A 14,780-nucleotide genomic window follows, 5' to 3' on the forward strand; every position below is an offset into this window, starting at 1 on the left:
ACGAAGTTTCTCTAGGCAGAATTGACCGCTAGCGAACGTTCATTATGAAATGCTTACACTGGCGAATTAACGCTAGCGTTCGGCTGCTGAGATTCAACTTCACATTTTAGTGTAGTGGTAACAAATTTACACCTGGCATGGCGTGACGCATGGCGGAGCATTTGCTGGCGAGAATTCGCCTTTAGTTAATTTGCCCCCTCGTGCAGCTGCTTCAGTCTCACAGTTGGCTCTACCAGCAGTCTGAAGGCTATTTAGAGACAATATATTTGAAATACAATCTGTGCATTAAATATTTAAGCATAATGGATTTATTACTGTCAGTGTCTCCAAAGCCATACAGTATAAAGCCGATGTCAAGAATAACAGAATACGGATGGAATGTAAAATATGTCCTCTTTAAGTAGTCTTTAATAAGAGCAGCTCTTTCTAACTGTATAACTTGCAATGAACTGAATGCTCCCTAATTTAGTTATTATTACTATGGCTTCCAGAATAAGTGGTGAAAAACGGTGAACAATTTTAGGATCACAGCAGACCCAGATTATAAAATATTGCCATTTGACTCATGTGTCCTTAGTTGGTGGCCTAATTCAATATGCAAACTAATGCCAAGATGAAGACCCGATACTGGGCACTTCTAGGCTGGGTAGAACAAGACTAATGAACACATCCTAGCCTTGATTTGCATATGCACATTAGGGTTCTGATTCAATTTGGTATTCGACCAAATCTTCATGAAGGATTCGGAATTCAGCCAGGGCCGGATTTACACTGCGGGCACCCGTAGGCCTGCTTTCTTTTGTCGTCCCCATCCCCTCCCTTTTATTCTCTCAAATTTTTATCATCGGGGGCCGGAGCAATGGAGATCGGCACAGGGGAGATTTAAAAATCTCCTGTGCATCCCCAGTATTTCGGAACCAATGTGGGTGTGGTTGGGCAGCATGCAGTCCCCTAAAATCCTTCCTGTGCCTTGGTGGCCTCTCCACAAATCCAGGCCTGGATTCAGCCGGAAACCAAAATAGTGGATTTGGTGCATCCCTACATTTTAGTGTCTCACACTTACTTTAAATGAGTTTGACACCTGGGTAATGTTTGACCCGTGTAGATCATTTACACCCAGGGGTGATCCTGGCTCCTGGTTGCTGCTGGAGCGCCCCACTTGTGCCCCAAGTTGTCAGCGGAGGGGTCTGGGGGATCCAAAATGCTAGTACAGAGAGTGCAAATGAAATCTTTGAGCTAGAAGAGATGGTTGGAAACCAGAAATTTAGCTCTTACACTTAGTATTTTTGCTGCCCCGTGTAACTAGTGAGGTGCTACCACTTGAGGTGAATTTTATTAGTGCAGCACCCCTATATCCACCACTACAACCTCCTTGATATTGTGCTAACGATGCTACTGGGTGGGGGTTAATTTCTAATCACAGTTTATTCTTGAATATTCAGACAAGTGCCTGGTGCCGGCAGGTGGTGAGTGGGATGACAGGGAAGGCTTTTTTTAGCGCTAACAAAACACACACACACCTCATTTCACAACCTGTTTAGGATGCAGGAGAACATTCAATTCATTGAATAGGAAGAGGGGTGCGGGTTTATTATAGGGAAAATGACTGGGCACAATCTAGGCACCCAGTGGAGTAAATAAATATAACTGGGCCCCACAATAAATTATTTTTCCAGGCCCCCAAAATGTCTAGAGGTTGACCAGTTTTGCTAATTTATATTGAAATTGTATATGAATTAGGGCCCCTAACCCTTCTGGGCCCCCCTCTGCTCCCCTGTAGGCATCTTCACTAGCTATTACAGAACTGCAACTCCCCTCTCCAGCTAAGCAGGCAGATGAATGGTGAGTTGGGATGAGTTCTAGGTGGCAATTGATTGGAGTATTGCCTTAGATATAATAGGTGCAGCCGACTTGCGCCTTAAGAATCTTGCACCAAGCGGAACTTTGGGAATATCCATCCGAATACATGGGCACTATGGTGCATGTTTTAATGCATTCAATGCAATAGCAGTGGCTGCATCAGAAATGTGATGGGTTTATGGGAAAACCATTGCATTTTGGTAAAAAAAAGAAAACCATGGCAAATTGTGTCCAACATTGTCACATTCACTTGTCACTGTAAATGAGCCCTATATTTAGTTATTGACCCAAGTCAAAGTGGTGGATACGATCTTAACAGGGGCTCATTATGTGCTGATAGTTTGCATCCTAATGTGTTTTAAAGGAGAACTAAAGCCTAACTAAAGAAGTAGCTAGAAATGTTTTACATTATGAATGTGGCCAAAAATCCAATATTTTATTAACTGCACGAGGCTAAAGTTTGAGCTTGTCAATAGCAGCAATGATCCAGGACTTCAAACTTGTCACAGGGGGTCACCATCTTGGAAAGTGTCTGTGACACTCACATGCTCAGTGAGCTCTGATTGGCTGTTGAGAAGCTAAGCTTAGGGCTCGTCACTAATTATCCAGCAGAAAATGAGCTTCCCTGGCTGTAATATAAGCTGATGCTACAGGTTTGCTGATTATTCAATTCTGATGCTAATTGCACTGGTTTCTGTGCTGCCATGTAGTAATTATGTGTATTAATGACTAATCAGCCTTATATTGTGACATTTCTATTCTATGTGTACTGTATATTGTGAGTGGCTCCCTAAGCTCAGTAAGTGACAGCAGCACAGAGCATGTGCAGTGAATCAGCAGAAAAGAAGATGGGGAGCTACTGGGGCATCTTTGGAGACACAGATCTTTACTGCTAAAGGGCTGTGGTTGCCTTGGGCTGATACAGAAGCACAAAACATAATGTACAACTTTTCTAGCTACTTCTTTAGTTAAGCTTTAGTTCTCCTTTTTTTTTTTAGAAGCATAAGGCACAGAATGCCTCAATGTCCTTAATATATTGACAATGGGTTGAGTGCAAAGGACCTTTTGTATTTGTCCACCAGATTTAGGGCAGATTTACTAAAGGGCAAAGTGGCGACTTTTCGCCAGGCATCAAATCCGCGGAGACATCGCCAATTCACTAACAGACACAGACGACAATTCGCTAGCGAAAAAGACTGTCAATTACGTACGTTTTTCCCAGGACATTTGAGGGCCATGGAACATTCATTTTACAATGGGCTCATATTTAGGGCATTATATGATCTCTTTTGTCTTTATTAAGGTTCCTTGGACATTTGTAATAAAAAGTGGCCACTTCAAGCATTTGCACCAACATCTCTAATAAAGACGTCCATACAACTTTAATGTACCCGCCCTATTCAAATTGACCTAAGCGTAAGATCACTAGCGACTTTTCGTTAGGCATTAACGAGCGCTAGCGAATCTTTGCTATGAAATGTAAGTGTCGCTAGCAAAAAGTCGACGGCTTTTGGCGCAAGGACGCAACTTTGCATTTTAGTGAATGGTGACGAGTTTGCGCCTGGTGAAGTGGTACGAAGTGTGGTCACTGGCGACAATTCGCCCTTTTAGTAAATCTGCCCCTTAGAGTATTAGGGCTGTTTCTAATATATAACATTTCAACTTTCATTCTATGATATGGGAAGAGAGAAATGTGAACATTGAGCAGAATTGTGGTCGCCATGGTGATGCTGTTATAAAGTGCCACGTGGTCTAGTTATTTAAACGGCAAGTGCTTTAAGGGGACAGATTCCGTTGAAAAGAAGGAAAGAATGTAATTCATCAATCATTAGTCATTCGACATAAATCAGTCACTTTCCCGTCTCTGCCCTGGATATCCATCAATGATCCAGGGTTATTGTTTACTGGCAGCCACTCCACCAATTCCCACGGCGGCTATGAAGTAGGTGAGTAACCAAAAAAAGGAACATTGCCTTGCGGGGGGGGGGGGGGGGTGCCACTTATTGTTCTTATGAGTAGAGATGTCAACACCTTAAAAGTGTTCTGTCTCCAGCACAAAGCAACCCTGGGATCTATGAGTTTTATGTCTAAAAGTGAATTTTGATGAAAAGGTTCTGAGTTCCATCAGGGCGACATTCTGAAGGTCTATGAGACACTGACGCTCAAAACCAGTGGGACCGATTCCCAATCAATGAGAAACACGGTAAATCAATGAGAGGTGACAGGCCGTACAGAGACGGGGAATGACTTAGTGGAACACAGAAAATTCCGACTATAAATAGGCCGCAGGGCGAAATTCAGAAGCATATGTCTTATTGCCTACTGCAGCCGGCCCGGAGTCCACACATTGCAGGTTTTATTGAAAATGAAATGTGGCCATCATGTTATTTCTGCTTTAAGCATCAACAAGTAGGGGTCATTTATTACACGCAAGGCAGAGTGCAAAGTGCAATAAATTGGGGCAACCCACCATGGGGCAGATTTACTAAAGGGCAAATTGTTGCCAGCGACCGCTTTGTACCCATCACGACACTTCACCAGGTGCAAATGCGCTCGGACTACGGCAAATGCAGAGTTTCGGCATTGGCGACGAACGCTGGCGACTTTTCGCTAGTGTTACTTCGGCAATGCGAGCATTTGATAGTGAAGATGCAATAGCGTTAGTTTCTGCCTAGCGGAACTTCGCTAGAGATCTTGCGCTCAGGTCAATATGCATAGGACGGGAAATTTAAAGTTGTATGGACTTTTTTATGTTAAATGTTGGTGCATATACTTAAAACACGTGTCCAGGGAAGCAGGCCCGGACTGGCAATCTGTGGGTTCTGGCAAATGCCAGAGGGGCTGCTATAAGGTGCCATAGAAAGTCAGTATTTAGTGGGCTGGTGGGGGCTGTTTGGGCCTCTATGTGGCCTGATTGGGCCTCTGTGTACCTGAAATGCCAGGGCCTCTTCTAATTCTCAGTCCGGACCTGCAGGGAAGCTTAATAAAGACAAGAGAGTTAATATAATGCCCTACTCATCAGCCCACTGTAAAATTAATGTTCCATCAGTTAGAAAATGTCTGGGGAAAACCGGTTACCCAAGAAAAGTTTAAGTCAGGACTTTTGCAGGCAATCAGGCTGAAAAAAAGGAAAAGTCACCAGCGTTTTTTTGACTTTGACGCATTTTCGTCTCACAGAATATAATGTAAGTGACAGAATATTGAGGAAGATGTAGCTACTTTATAGCATTTTGCCTGTCAAAGGTGGCGAAAGCAACTCTGGCGAAAGAGGTAACGTTCAGTAAAATCCACATTTTAGTGAATTTGCGGAGTAACAACCGTTCGCCAGAGCGAAAAGTCGCCTGCCAACAGAGTTCGAATGACCGCTAGCGCCAGTCTCTTTCGCTAGTGAACTGTTGCCTGCGCCCGTTAGTAAATCGGCAATGTCCCTGCGGGTGACAGCTCTACCGAATTGTCGCTAGCGTTAGCCACTTGGCCCTTTAATAAATCCACTCCATGTCTTTTGTATTGGCGCCCTACCTGGTATGTAGTAGAATTGAACAGGACTCCAAAACTGAGGGCAGATCCTGAATTTTGCCCTAAAATTACAATACTATATTCATGAGTGCGGGGTGCAATGGATCCCTGAACACAAGTGATTTTAAAAGATCACTAAGGGTTGCACTTTTGCACCTTTCATTTTTTTGGGGGGAGGGGGGGGCATTCCTAACAAATTTCTCCTTTAACTGAAATGTCATTTTAAATGCATAATTGTCATCCTATACAATTCTATCATCTCTTTCTATATGTCCTACTTTTCAACTTCATTCTCTAAGGTTTCTTCCAGCCTGTAGTGGTGTAAAGCAGGCGAGCGCGTGAGTTGTTCTTAGACTTGCATTGGGTTATTATTAATGCAAAGCTCATCCTCTTTAAGCAACTTTTATGAATCCGTAAGCAGATAAAATTCTGCACTGCCTTGCAAATTGTCAGCTATAGGAAACAATGGGATCTGATGTCTTTCAGCTAGAGAACACTTTCTGGTGAAAAAGAATGATTTTGGAAAAACAGGGAGATGCTTGATGACTGCATTACCCTGCCAGTCAGAAAAATGTTAATAAATCAAACAAATGTGAAAGCTTTGATAAATCAACCCCCTACATTTCCATTTATACAGCCGGCTGAAATCTGATTAAGCTTTAAATGTATGTAACGTTGTTAGTTGGAAGATACACTGTAGTTGGGTAGAAGAGGGATGATGGTCTAGGGCTCGTTTCCATGGTTTGGGCTTGGGCCCTTGGTTTCATTGAAAGTAAACGTTCTTTACAATTCCTTAGTCAACATTGTGCACATATTGGGTATAGCCATTCTCTCTTGTACTGGGGCTTAACCTGCAGTGTAATTTGTATCACTTGCAGTCAGTATAATTAAAGGATAACAAAACCCTAAAAATAAGTGGCTAAAAATGCTATGTTTGATATACAGCTTGTCAATAGCAGCAATGATCCAGGACTTCAAACTTGTCACAGGGGGTCACCATCTTGGAAAGTGTCTGTGACACTCACATGCTCAGTGGGCTCTGATTGGCTGTTGAGAAGCTAAGCTTAGGACTCGTCACTAATTATCCAGCAGCAGAAAATGAGCTTCCCTGGCTGTAATATAAGCTGATGCTACAGGTTTGCTGATTATTCAATTCTGATGCTAATTGCACTGGTTTCTGTGCTGCCATGTAGTAATTATATGTATTAATTACTAATCAGCCTTATATTGTGACATTTCTATTCTATGTGTACTGTATATTGTGAGTGGGTCCCTAAGCTCAGTAAGTGACAGCAGCACAGAGCATGTGCAGTGAATCAGCAGAAAAGAAGATGGGGAGCTACTGGGGCATCTTTGGAGACACAGATCTTTACTGCTAAAGGGCTGTGGTTGCCTTGGGCTGGTACAGAAGCACAAAACATAATGTATAACATTTCTACCTACTTATTTAGGCTTTACTTCTCCTTTAACATCACTGAACAATGCAGAAACGCCCTTATATTCCAAAAGCCAACAACAGAAACCTGCGCTAGACAAACTCATTCAAAACTCTATAACCAAGTATTCCCCAAACCACAAAAGTTATCCTTAAGACAATATCATATCTTGCCTTACAAGGTGGTATTTTGGAGCGGAGATTGGACCTTCCAGTATTGCTACTGACCAGACAATTCCAAGTCTCCATAATTTTGTTCCTGTTCTGCTGATTGTGCCTTTGTTATTAAACTGCCACTTCTGGCTGAATTGAAACTGAGTAAACGCTTTGTTTCCAATTACACCTTGAGGCTATACTTGTTCTTCACATTTTTTAACATATATCAACAAAGAAGCAGTCAGAAGTGGTGATTAATGGTCATAGCCTACACCAAGTGATTGCTGACATCTCCTACTCAAATTAAGTATGAAGAAGAGGAAAGGTCCATCTTTGCAACCACAATTCTAACAGTAAAATATATGAACAGCACCAGTAAAATTGGCCAATACTGGTTTTTATTCTTGTATGAAACAAGCCATAAGGGAAATAAACCTAGGGCCACCACTGACATTTTAAAACCTCAAATCGGTGAAGTTTGAAATAAAGATAAAATGTCCAAGTAATGAAGAAATATTGATTTTAGGTTTAAAGAGGAACACCTTACAATCCAGCAAGAATATAAATATTCCTGTTATACTCCTGTTATTGCTTAGGGTGTCTCCATTGGTTCATATTCAGGAGGGCATGTGGAACTTTAACAATGATCTATTAGTCTATTTAGCCGCCTAAGTGTGACCTTCCTCAGGTTCCTAAGAAAGGAAGGACACATCATGATGACCATAATGTTGGACTTCCAATAAATGACTTCTCCTACTGGTGAGAACTGGTCTTATAGCCTTCAGCACATCAACTGATATAGCAGTGCTCATCTTTATCTATCTATCTATCTATCTATCTATCCATCTATCTATCTATCCATCCATCCATCCATCCACCCATCCCCCTTCTCTCTCTCTCTCTCTCTCTCTCTCTCTCCCTCTATCCCTCCATCCCTCCCTCTATCCCTCTATCTCTCCATCTCTCCATCTATCTATCTATCTATCTATCTATCTATCATCTATCTATCTATCTATCTATCTATCCATCCATCCATCCACCCATCCCCCTTCTCTCTCTCTCTCTCTCTCTCTCTCTCTCTCTCACTCTCTCCCTCTCTCCCTCTCTCCCTCTATCCCTCCATCCCTCCATCAATCCCTCTATCCCTCTATCTCTCCATCTCTCCATCTATCTATCATCTATCTATCTATCTATCATCTATCCATCCATCTATCCCCCTTCTCTCTCTCTCTCCCTCTATCCCTCTATCCCTCTATCCCTCCATCGATCCCTCTATCCCTCCATCTCTCCATCTCTCCATCTCTCCATCTCTCTATCTATCTATCTATCTATCTATCTATCTATCTATCATCTACCTAGCTAGCTGTCTCTCATCTGTCATCTATCTATAGCTCTCTCTCGCATAAATCTTTCTATCAATACAAGGTCACAATTCTTGAACAGCATAATTATAGCCCTTAAACATGCTGCCTTTAATAACCACCCAATCAGGATGGTAAAGGTCAGGATAAATCATCCCCTGTTTCTTCTTATTGAGTCATTAGAATTGATAATGAAAGAGGATATTGATGGAAGGCGATGAATATCACCTTTGCATTATACCAGTGTCAATATTACAGAAGCATGAGGCAAGGTAGCACCCTATCTGTGGACTCTATCTACCATATCTTAATAATTGCACTCTAGGACTTGACAGTCTACATTTTCTGGCTTACATACAAATATGTTGGGCTTCACAGGGACTCACGTGGTTCGACCGAGATTCCCAGATGCAAGGTGGCTCTGAACCGTGTGCCATCTACCTCTCCCAGACTTTCCCAGGACTGGCTCGCTGTGGTGGCTTTGCGAGGACATGCTGATCTTCATACTTTCACTGTGGAATTGTTTGTCCCCAAGCCGGCCATCTTTGTCCAGTAACCCGGAGGTGCCACAAGCTGCTGACTTACTACTGGACAAGACAGTGCCACTGCGACGTGCCCACGTGCAAATAAAGGACATGCAAATGTGAAGACAGATACACAAAGTGGGGAAAAAACACACAAGAGACGAACAGAGAAAAAAGAGAAAGAGAGAGGTCAGCACTGCAAAAAGAACGAAAGTAAAGGCAAAAATAACGAAATAATATGACCCAAAGCGTCTCTCGTTAGAGGAGGGAGAAAAACGGCAGCCTGGGAATGATGACGGTAAAAGGTTACACATTTTAAGAAACACCAAAGGGTTAACATGGAGTAAATCTGTCAGGAAAGGCACCAGACAGTCAGCCAGCCACAGGAAGAAAGAGGCATGTTAGTGAATCAGACCACACAGTGCGGATGTAGAGCACACTCTGCTATAACGGGCAACCCTTCCTGGCCTTGCAATGGAGAGGGATGATAGGCAGAGGGAGGCTAGAGAAGGATTGTGTCCGTTAGTGGAAGCTAGGAGGGGTTGCTCGTCTCCATGGCTATCCGCCCATGGGGGTGATGTGGAGCAGGGGTTAAAAGGAGCAGGTTGGAGAAGGCGTGTGAGAGGATTTGGGAAGTTGTACATACCAACTAAATACAATCAATTCAGGCAAATAGAGAGACTCACTTGAGGGCCAGTCTTGGGTCACCATAGGGGGCGTAAGGTGAAATGTTTAGGATAAACTCCTTGGGAGGGTAGGAGCTCCATTTCTGGTGGGCTGTGCTGTCATTGTTATTCCAAAAGTCTTTGTCTAGATCACTAAATTGGCAGAAAAAGAGAAAAAACAAAAAAAAGAAATTCTAGAAAAAAACCTGAATCCCTGAGAGGTTTGCGAGCAGGAAGGGAGTTAAAAAGTCTCACGGCGGCTGCCATGAGCGTGCGGGGGAAAAAACACAGAGAAGAGAGAAGGCTCCTCTGTTCATTAATGTAAATGAAGGTACCCAGGTTCTGTGGAGGAGGAGGAGAGGGAAGCAAGAGTTTAATACAGTAAGTTGGAGTTGGCAGCAGAGAACACGTAGATCCAAGTGCTAAAATAGAAGGAAGGAAAAATAAGCCATTGATTATGTCAACGTATAACCTTTTCCGTCACCTATTGGTTTTTCCAGTCATAAACCCAAATTAATTACCCAGCTTTCTGCAGTCACACAACACAAACTCCAAAAGAGGCGTTCAATGAAGAACGATCGGAAGCTTCTAAAATTCTGGCAAATTTTCTCCAAGCTGAAGACACTCTTGTCAATGTAAGAAGGCTGAGGCCCTGTCTCAGGTACAGGGTGGCGAATGGCCTCCATCAAGGCTGCCGAATTTGCAACTGTAACAGAACTAATACCCCAACCATCCCTCCAAGGGCATCAGTTGTTGCTGTAAGTTGATGCTGTTAGACCGGCATGTTGGCCATTCTGATGTATATACTAAAAATATACATTTATATATAAAAATATAATATTATACGCCCTTTATACCTTTGTCTCCCTTTTTCTCCATAGCACCACTCTGATGTAATATCCAAGAGCAAATGACAACTGTACTCTACCCTACATGCCATTCTCCTACGCTCTAAACCAGTGATCCCCAACCAGTAGCTCATGAGTAACATGTTGCTCACCAACCTCTTGGATGTTGCTCTCAGTGGCCTCAAAGCAGTATTGATATGACCATGGTAAGCCTATAAAAGACTGCTATACAAAGTATATCTGAAAGTATTGCATTGTTCTTTTTTTCTATGCTACACATCATCAAACATGATGTCTATACTCATTAAGGAGGGTTGTATATTTTTCTTATTTTGTCTTACCCATAGAGCAAGTGCTATGTGCTTAGAAAAACAAATCTTATTTTTGAATTCCAGGCTTGGAAGCAAGTTTTCATTGCATAAAAGCTTAGAGTAGAGTCTACTATAGGCTGCCAGTCCATATAGGGACTACCAAATGGCCAATCACATCCCTTATTTGGCACTGCAAGGGACTTCTTCATGCTTGTGTTGCTCCCCAACTATTTTTACATTTAAATGTGGCTCACCGGTAAAATAGGTTGGGGACCCCTGCTCTAAACGATCAGCCCATGGGTGGAATAGTAGTGATGAGCAAATTTTTCCGCCAGGCATGGATTCATGGCAAAATTCTGTATTTTTTCATCTGCAATTTTTTTTTTTTTGTAAAACTATGGCAAAAATTTCACATTTTAAGAACTACTAGATAACTGCTGTTTAGCACCATTCCTGGCGATATATAGGGCATGTTGTTCTGAACTTAGACCATTAAAAGGTTCCGTCACAAACACTCATTCTAACCTTTACAAAGGCCTTTACAACGAAGCTCTGTAGGGCTGGTTTTAATTATGGCGGGTCATGAAAAAAGACTTTAGCAGGAGGCTTGTGATTCAGCTTCGGCTCCGCATCAAATCGCCTGTTTAAATACAGTGGCAAATCTTTTAATCTCAGGGATTGTCATCAGAATTCCCCCAAACTCAGTGGGCTTAATAGAAATGACAAATGTTACAGGGGAGAGACTGCACTGCTCACAATATAATCCTGAGCGTGGTGGTATCTCCCAACCCAGCCTGCCTACTGTTTATTTTATTTCTTAATCTGCTGCTCCTCAGAGATTTCTTTAAGATTGGATACTTTCAGTTTATTAAAGAGGAAACAATGATGTTTTTGTTATTCGTACAAGTGCCCTATGATTTAGCTGCAGGCACTGAACTGAAGCCAACAGATTCTGTGTTATCACAGAGGTGTTTACAGTCTCCAGGTTTTTGTGACGTCGGCACCCACTTTTTTTTCCATTAACGTGGCGAGTTGAGTCGCCTTTGGGAAATAAATGAGCGTATCCTTCCCTGTTCTCAGAAAGGCGAGGGCATGTGAGGTCTGGCCAAATCCTCGGTGCCCCATGAATAGGAATTTCATGTCGCAGGGAAATGGCTTATTTTATATATGTGCAAATCTCATTGACAATAAAACTGATTTATGAGCTTTGTGTTTCAGACACGGTTACTGTCTCTTCCTAGAAGGTTTCAAAGCTTTGATTTGTTCAAGTCAAGCTGACTCTATAGTCAGATACACATGAAATGAAGAGGTTATAACAACAGGAGATTAAACCCCCACTAAGGGTGAATATTAGAGTCTTTCAAAACAGCCAGGCAGAATATTTGATTTCTCTGTTTTTTTGGTAACGAGGTTGTATTATTGGACTACATGTGGTGGTTTTAAAACAGAGGTCTCAGGGGCAACATGCATAGTAGGGATGTCAGGAAAATTTCAACCCACATCCAGCAAAATGTTGGCATTGTTAGACCTGCACCTGACCTGTACCCAAGTCATCTCTCTCTCTGGGGTAAATTTATCAAAGGGTGAAGTTCCGCCACTAGAGTGAAATTCCGCAGCTCGCAATTCATTTCTATGGGATTTTGAAAGGCGTATTTATCAATGGGTGAAGTGAAAGTTCACCCTTTGATAACTACGCCTATAAAAATCCCATAGAAATGAATGGAGAGTGGCGGAATTTCACTCTAGTGGCGGAACTTCACTCTTTGATTAATTTACCCCAGAGAGAGAGATGACTTGGGTACTTCTGGGCCTGTCTCTGGTTCCAGTTGTAGTTCCCCAGTTGGACCCACACCCAACCCTAACCCACATTGGTTGGCCAAATTTCAAACCAAACCCACCCAACTGATGGTCACCTAGCAGGTCACCATGGGTTGTGGCCCAACCCACCCATCACTAATGCATAATGCCAGTGGCAGATTACCAAAGGGCAACCCAATTGGTCACCCTGGGTTCATGGTTTCCAGAGGCAACAGTGGTGTGGAGAAGTGGGAGGCAGAGTTAAGGCAGATCAAGGAAGGGTGAGGGGCTACCATCAAGGGCCTTTGCTATAGAAAAGTGCAAAGATAAACGCAAAGTGGCAAACTTTTTTGGACAAAATTGGAGAGAGGGAGATGTGTCCCATCTTATTGTTCAAAGACTGTTTTGCAAACCTGACTGTCCCATTTCAGCCTGTTAGTTAAAGTTTCCAATGCAAATGGACTCCTGCTGCACAAATATGGCAGCCCCCTCATAGAGGAACACGGGGGTAAGAAAGGTAAAGTAAAAGCATCCTGAAAATATTTTATGGCAAAGTTATAAGTAGCTTTCAAAGGCAATATTATGTTAGATGTAAAAAAGAGTTTAATTTCTGGTGTCAGTATCCCTTTAAGTGTGAGCTCCAGGGCCCACTTGTTTGCATGTTCTACGTATTTTGCACTCTTGCAAATTTGTGAATAGCATTTTACTAAAAAATTAAGTTTGCATTGTAGGCTAAAGTGGAATGCTCTGATGGTGGCACATTCAGCAGATTTAATGATTAATTTGCCTCCATGCTGATATTGCATTGACAGGTATGGGACCTGTTATCCAGAATGCTTGGGACCAGGGTTTTTCCGTATAATGGATCTTTCTGCAATCTGCTAAAAAATCATGTAAACATTAAATAACCCCAATAGGCAGGATTTGCTTCCAATAAGTATTAATTCTATCTGAGCTGGGATCAAGTACAAGCGACTGTTTTATTATTAGAGAGAAAAGGGAAATCATTTTAAAAAGTTGGATTGTCTATGGGGCCTAACGCTAGCGTGAATGCGCCAGTGTAGCGCATTTTCGTTAATTCGCCAATTCACTAATGGACGCAAGTGTTACTTCGCACCCTTACGCCTGGCGAATTTGCGCAACGGACATAACTACACAAATTCACTGACGCGCAAATTATTCTGAACGCTACCTTTTACGCCCGACTTCCTTCGCCACCTCAGACCAGGCGAAGTGCAATAGAGTAGATAGGGATTGCTTCAAAAAAAGTTAAAATTTTTTCTAAAACGCAAATGCTGGCGTTTTTTCATTTTTTATGGGTGATGGGCTGAAAAAGATTGAGATTTTTTTTGGGGCTCCCCTCCTTCCCCCTACATTTCCTCACTCATGGCACCTTAACTATACAGTGGGCACATGTGTAGGGCAAAATAAACATTTTATTTCCGGTTTTGAAGGTTTCCCAGGCTTGTGTAGTGATGCTACATATACCTCCATTGTAACTTCAATTTGGCGCCGTATGCAAATAAATCATCGCTAGCGTAACTTTGCTTTGCTTGGTGAATTAACGGTAGCGCAACTTCGCAACCTTTCGCTTCCACTGAGCGCAACTTCGGATTTTAGTGAATTTGCATAGCGCTGGCGAAAATACGCCTGGCGAAGTGCGGTGAAGCGGATGCTGGCGCAACTACGAAGCTTAGTGAATGTCCCACTATGGGAGACAGCCTTCTGGGTGACGGGTTTTTGGATAACGGAACCTATACCTGTACAGTTATTTCCTGCGGGGCAACAAAAGTTCTTTTTTACGATCCCCTATGGAATGACCACAAGCTACTGAATATGTTTAACTGGTGGGTAGTCGGCCACAGTAAGACAACAGAGAGTGTTTTACTAATCCCAGCAAGAGCAGGGCAGTCAGCCAACTGCCGGCTTGATCGGGGAAGGGACCACATGCCATGTCCCTGAGCTCTGTAGATGCATTTGTAAGATTAGATGTAACGTTGGCAAGGCTGGCTCTTCTCTGCTCCTCTTTCCAAGCACGGTCAGAATAAGATTCATACAGACTTTGAAGTCAAGTGGCACCACTTCAAATTCATCTGGAACTTCAAAAGCCCCTGTCGGCCGCCTCTCCTGCTCAGCACCCTTATTAATTCTGCTGTTTTCCCCTGTGAGTTGCTTTCACCAACAGAAAGTAAAAAAGACATTGAAGTCCCACAAAAGATACTGCCTCTACATTGATTTAAACACAAGTCATGCCCCCTTTCAGCCACCGGCTACCCAATAAGTCTTGTTTCTTTGTATCAGCTCAGA

At 42.6% G+C, this 14,780-nt stretch overlaps 1 protein-coding gene across 6 annotated transcripts in view; it reads right to left on the reverse strand.

Moving 5' to 3' along the window:
- LOC108714932 (synaptotagmin-7) overlaps nucleotides 1–14,780 on the reverse strand; it is a 230,659-nt gene that overhangs the window by 67,707 nt on the left and 148,172 nt on the right. For 3 of the 6 annotated variants that reach the window (XM_041560872.1, XM_041560871.1, XM_041560874.1), the window contains 2 exons: nucleotides 9,539–9,670; nucleotides 8,715–8,933 (listed from right to left, as the gene is read on the reverse strand). The exons of 1 other annotated variant lie outside the window; for it this stretch is intronic. In XM_041560872.1, coding sequence (XP_041416806.1) covers nucleotides 8,715–8,933; nucleotides 9,539–9,670 — 351 coding nt within the window. The remainder of the gene's footprint in view (nucleotides 1–8,714; nucleotides 8,934–9,538; nucleotides 9,671–14,780) is intronic. 2 more of the 6 variants (XM_041560873.1, XM_041560875.1) reach the window with 2 other exon arrangements.

Source organism: Xenopus laevis, chromosome 4S (assembly GCF_017654675.1).
Source record: "Xenopus laevis strain J_2021 chromosome 4S, Xenopus_laevis_v10.1, whole genome shotgun sequence".
Classification (NCBI taxonomy): Eukaryota; Metazoa; Chordata; class Amphibia; order Anura; family Pipidae; genus Xenopus; species Xenopus laevis.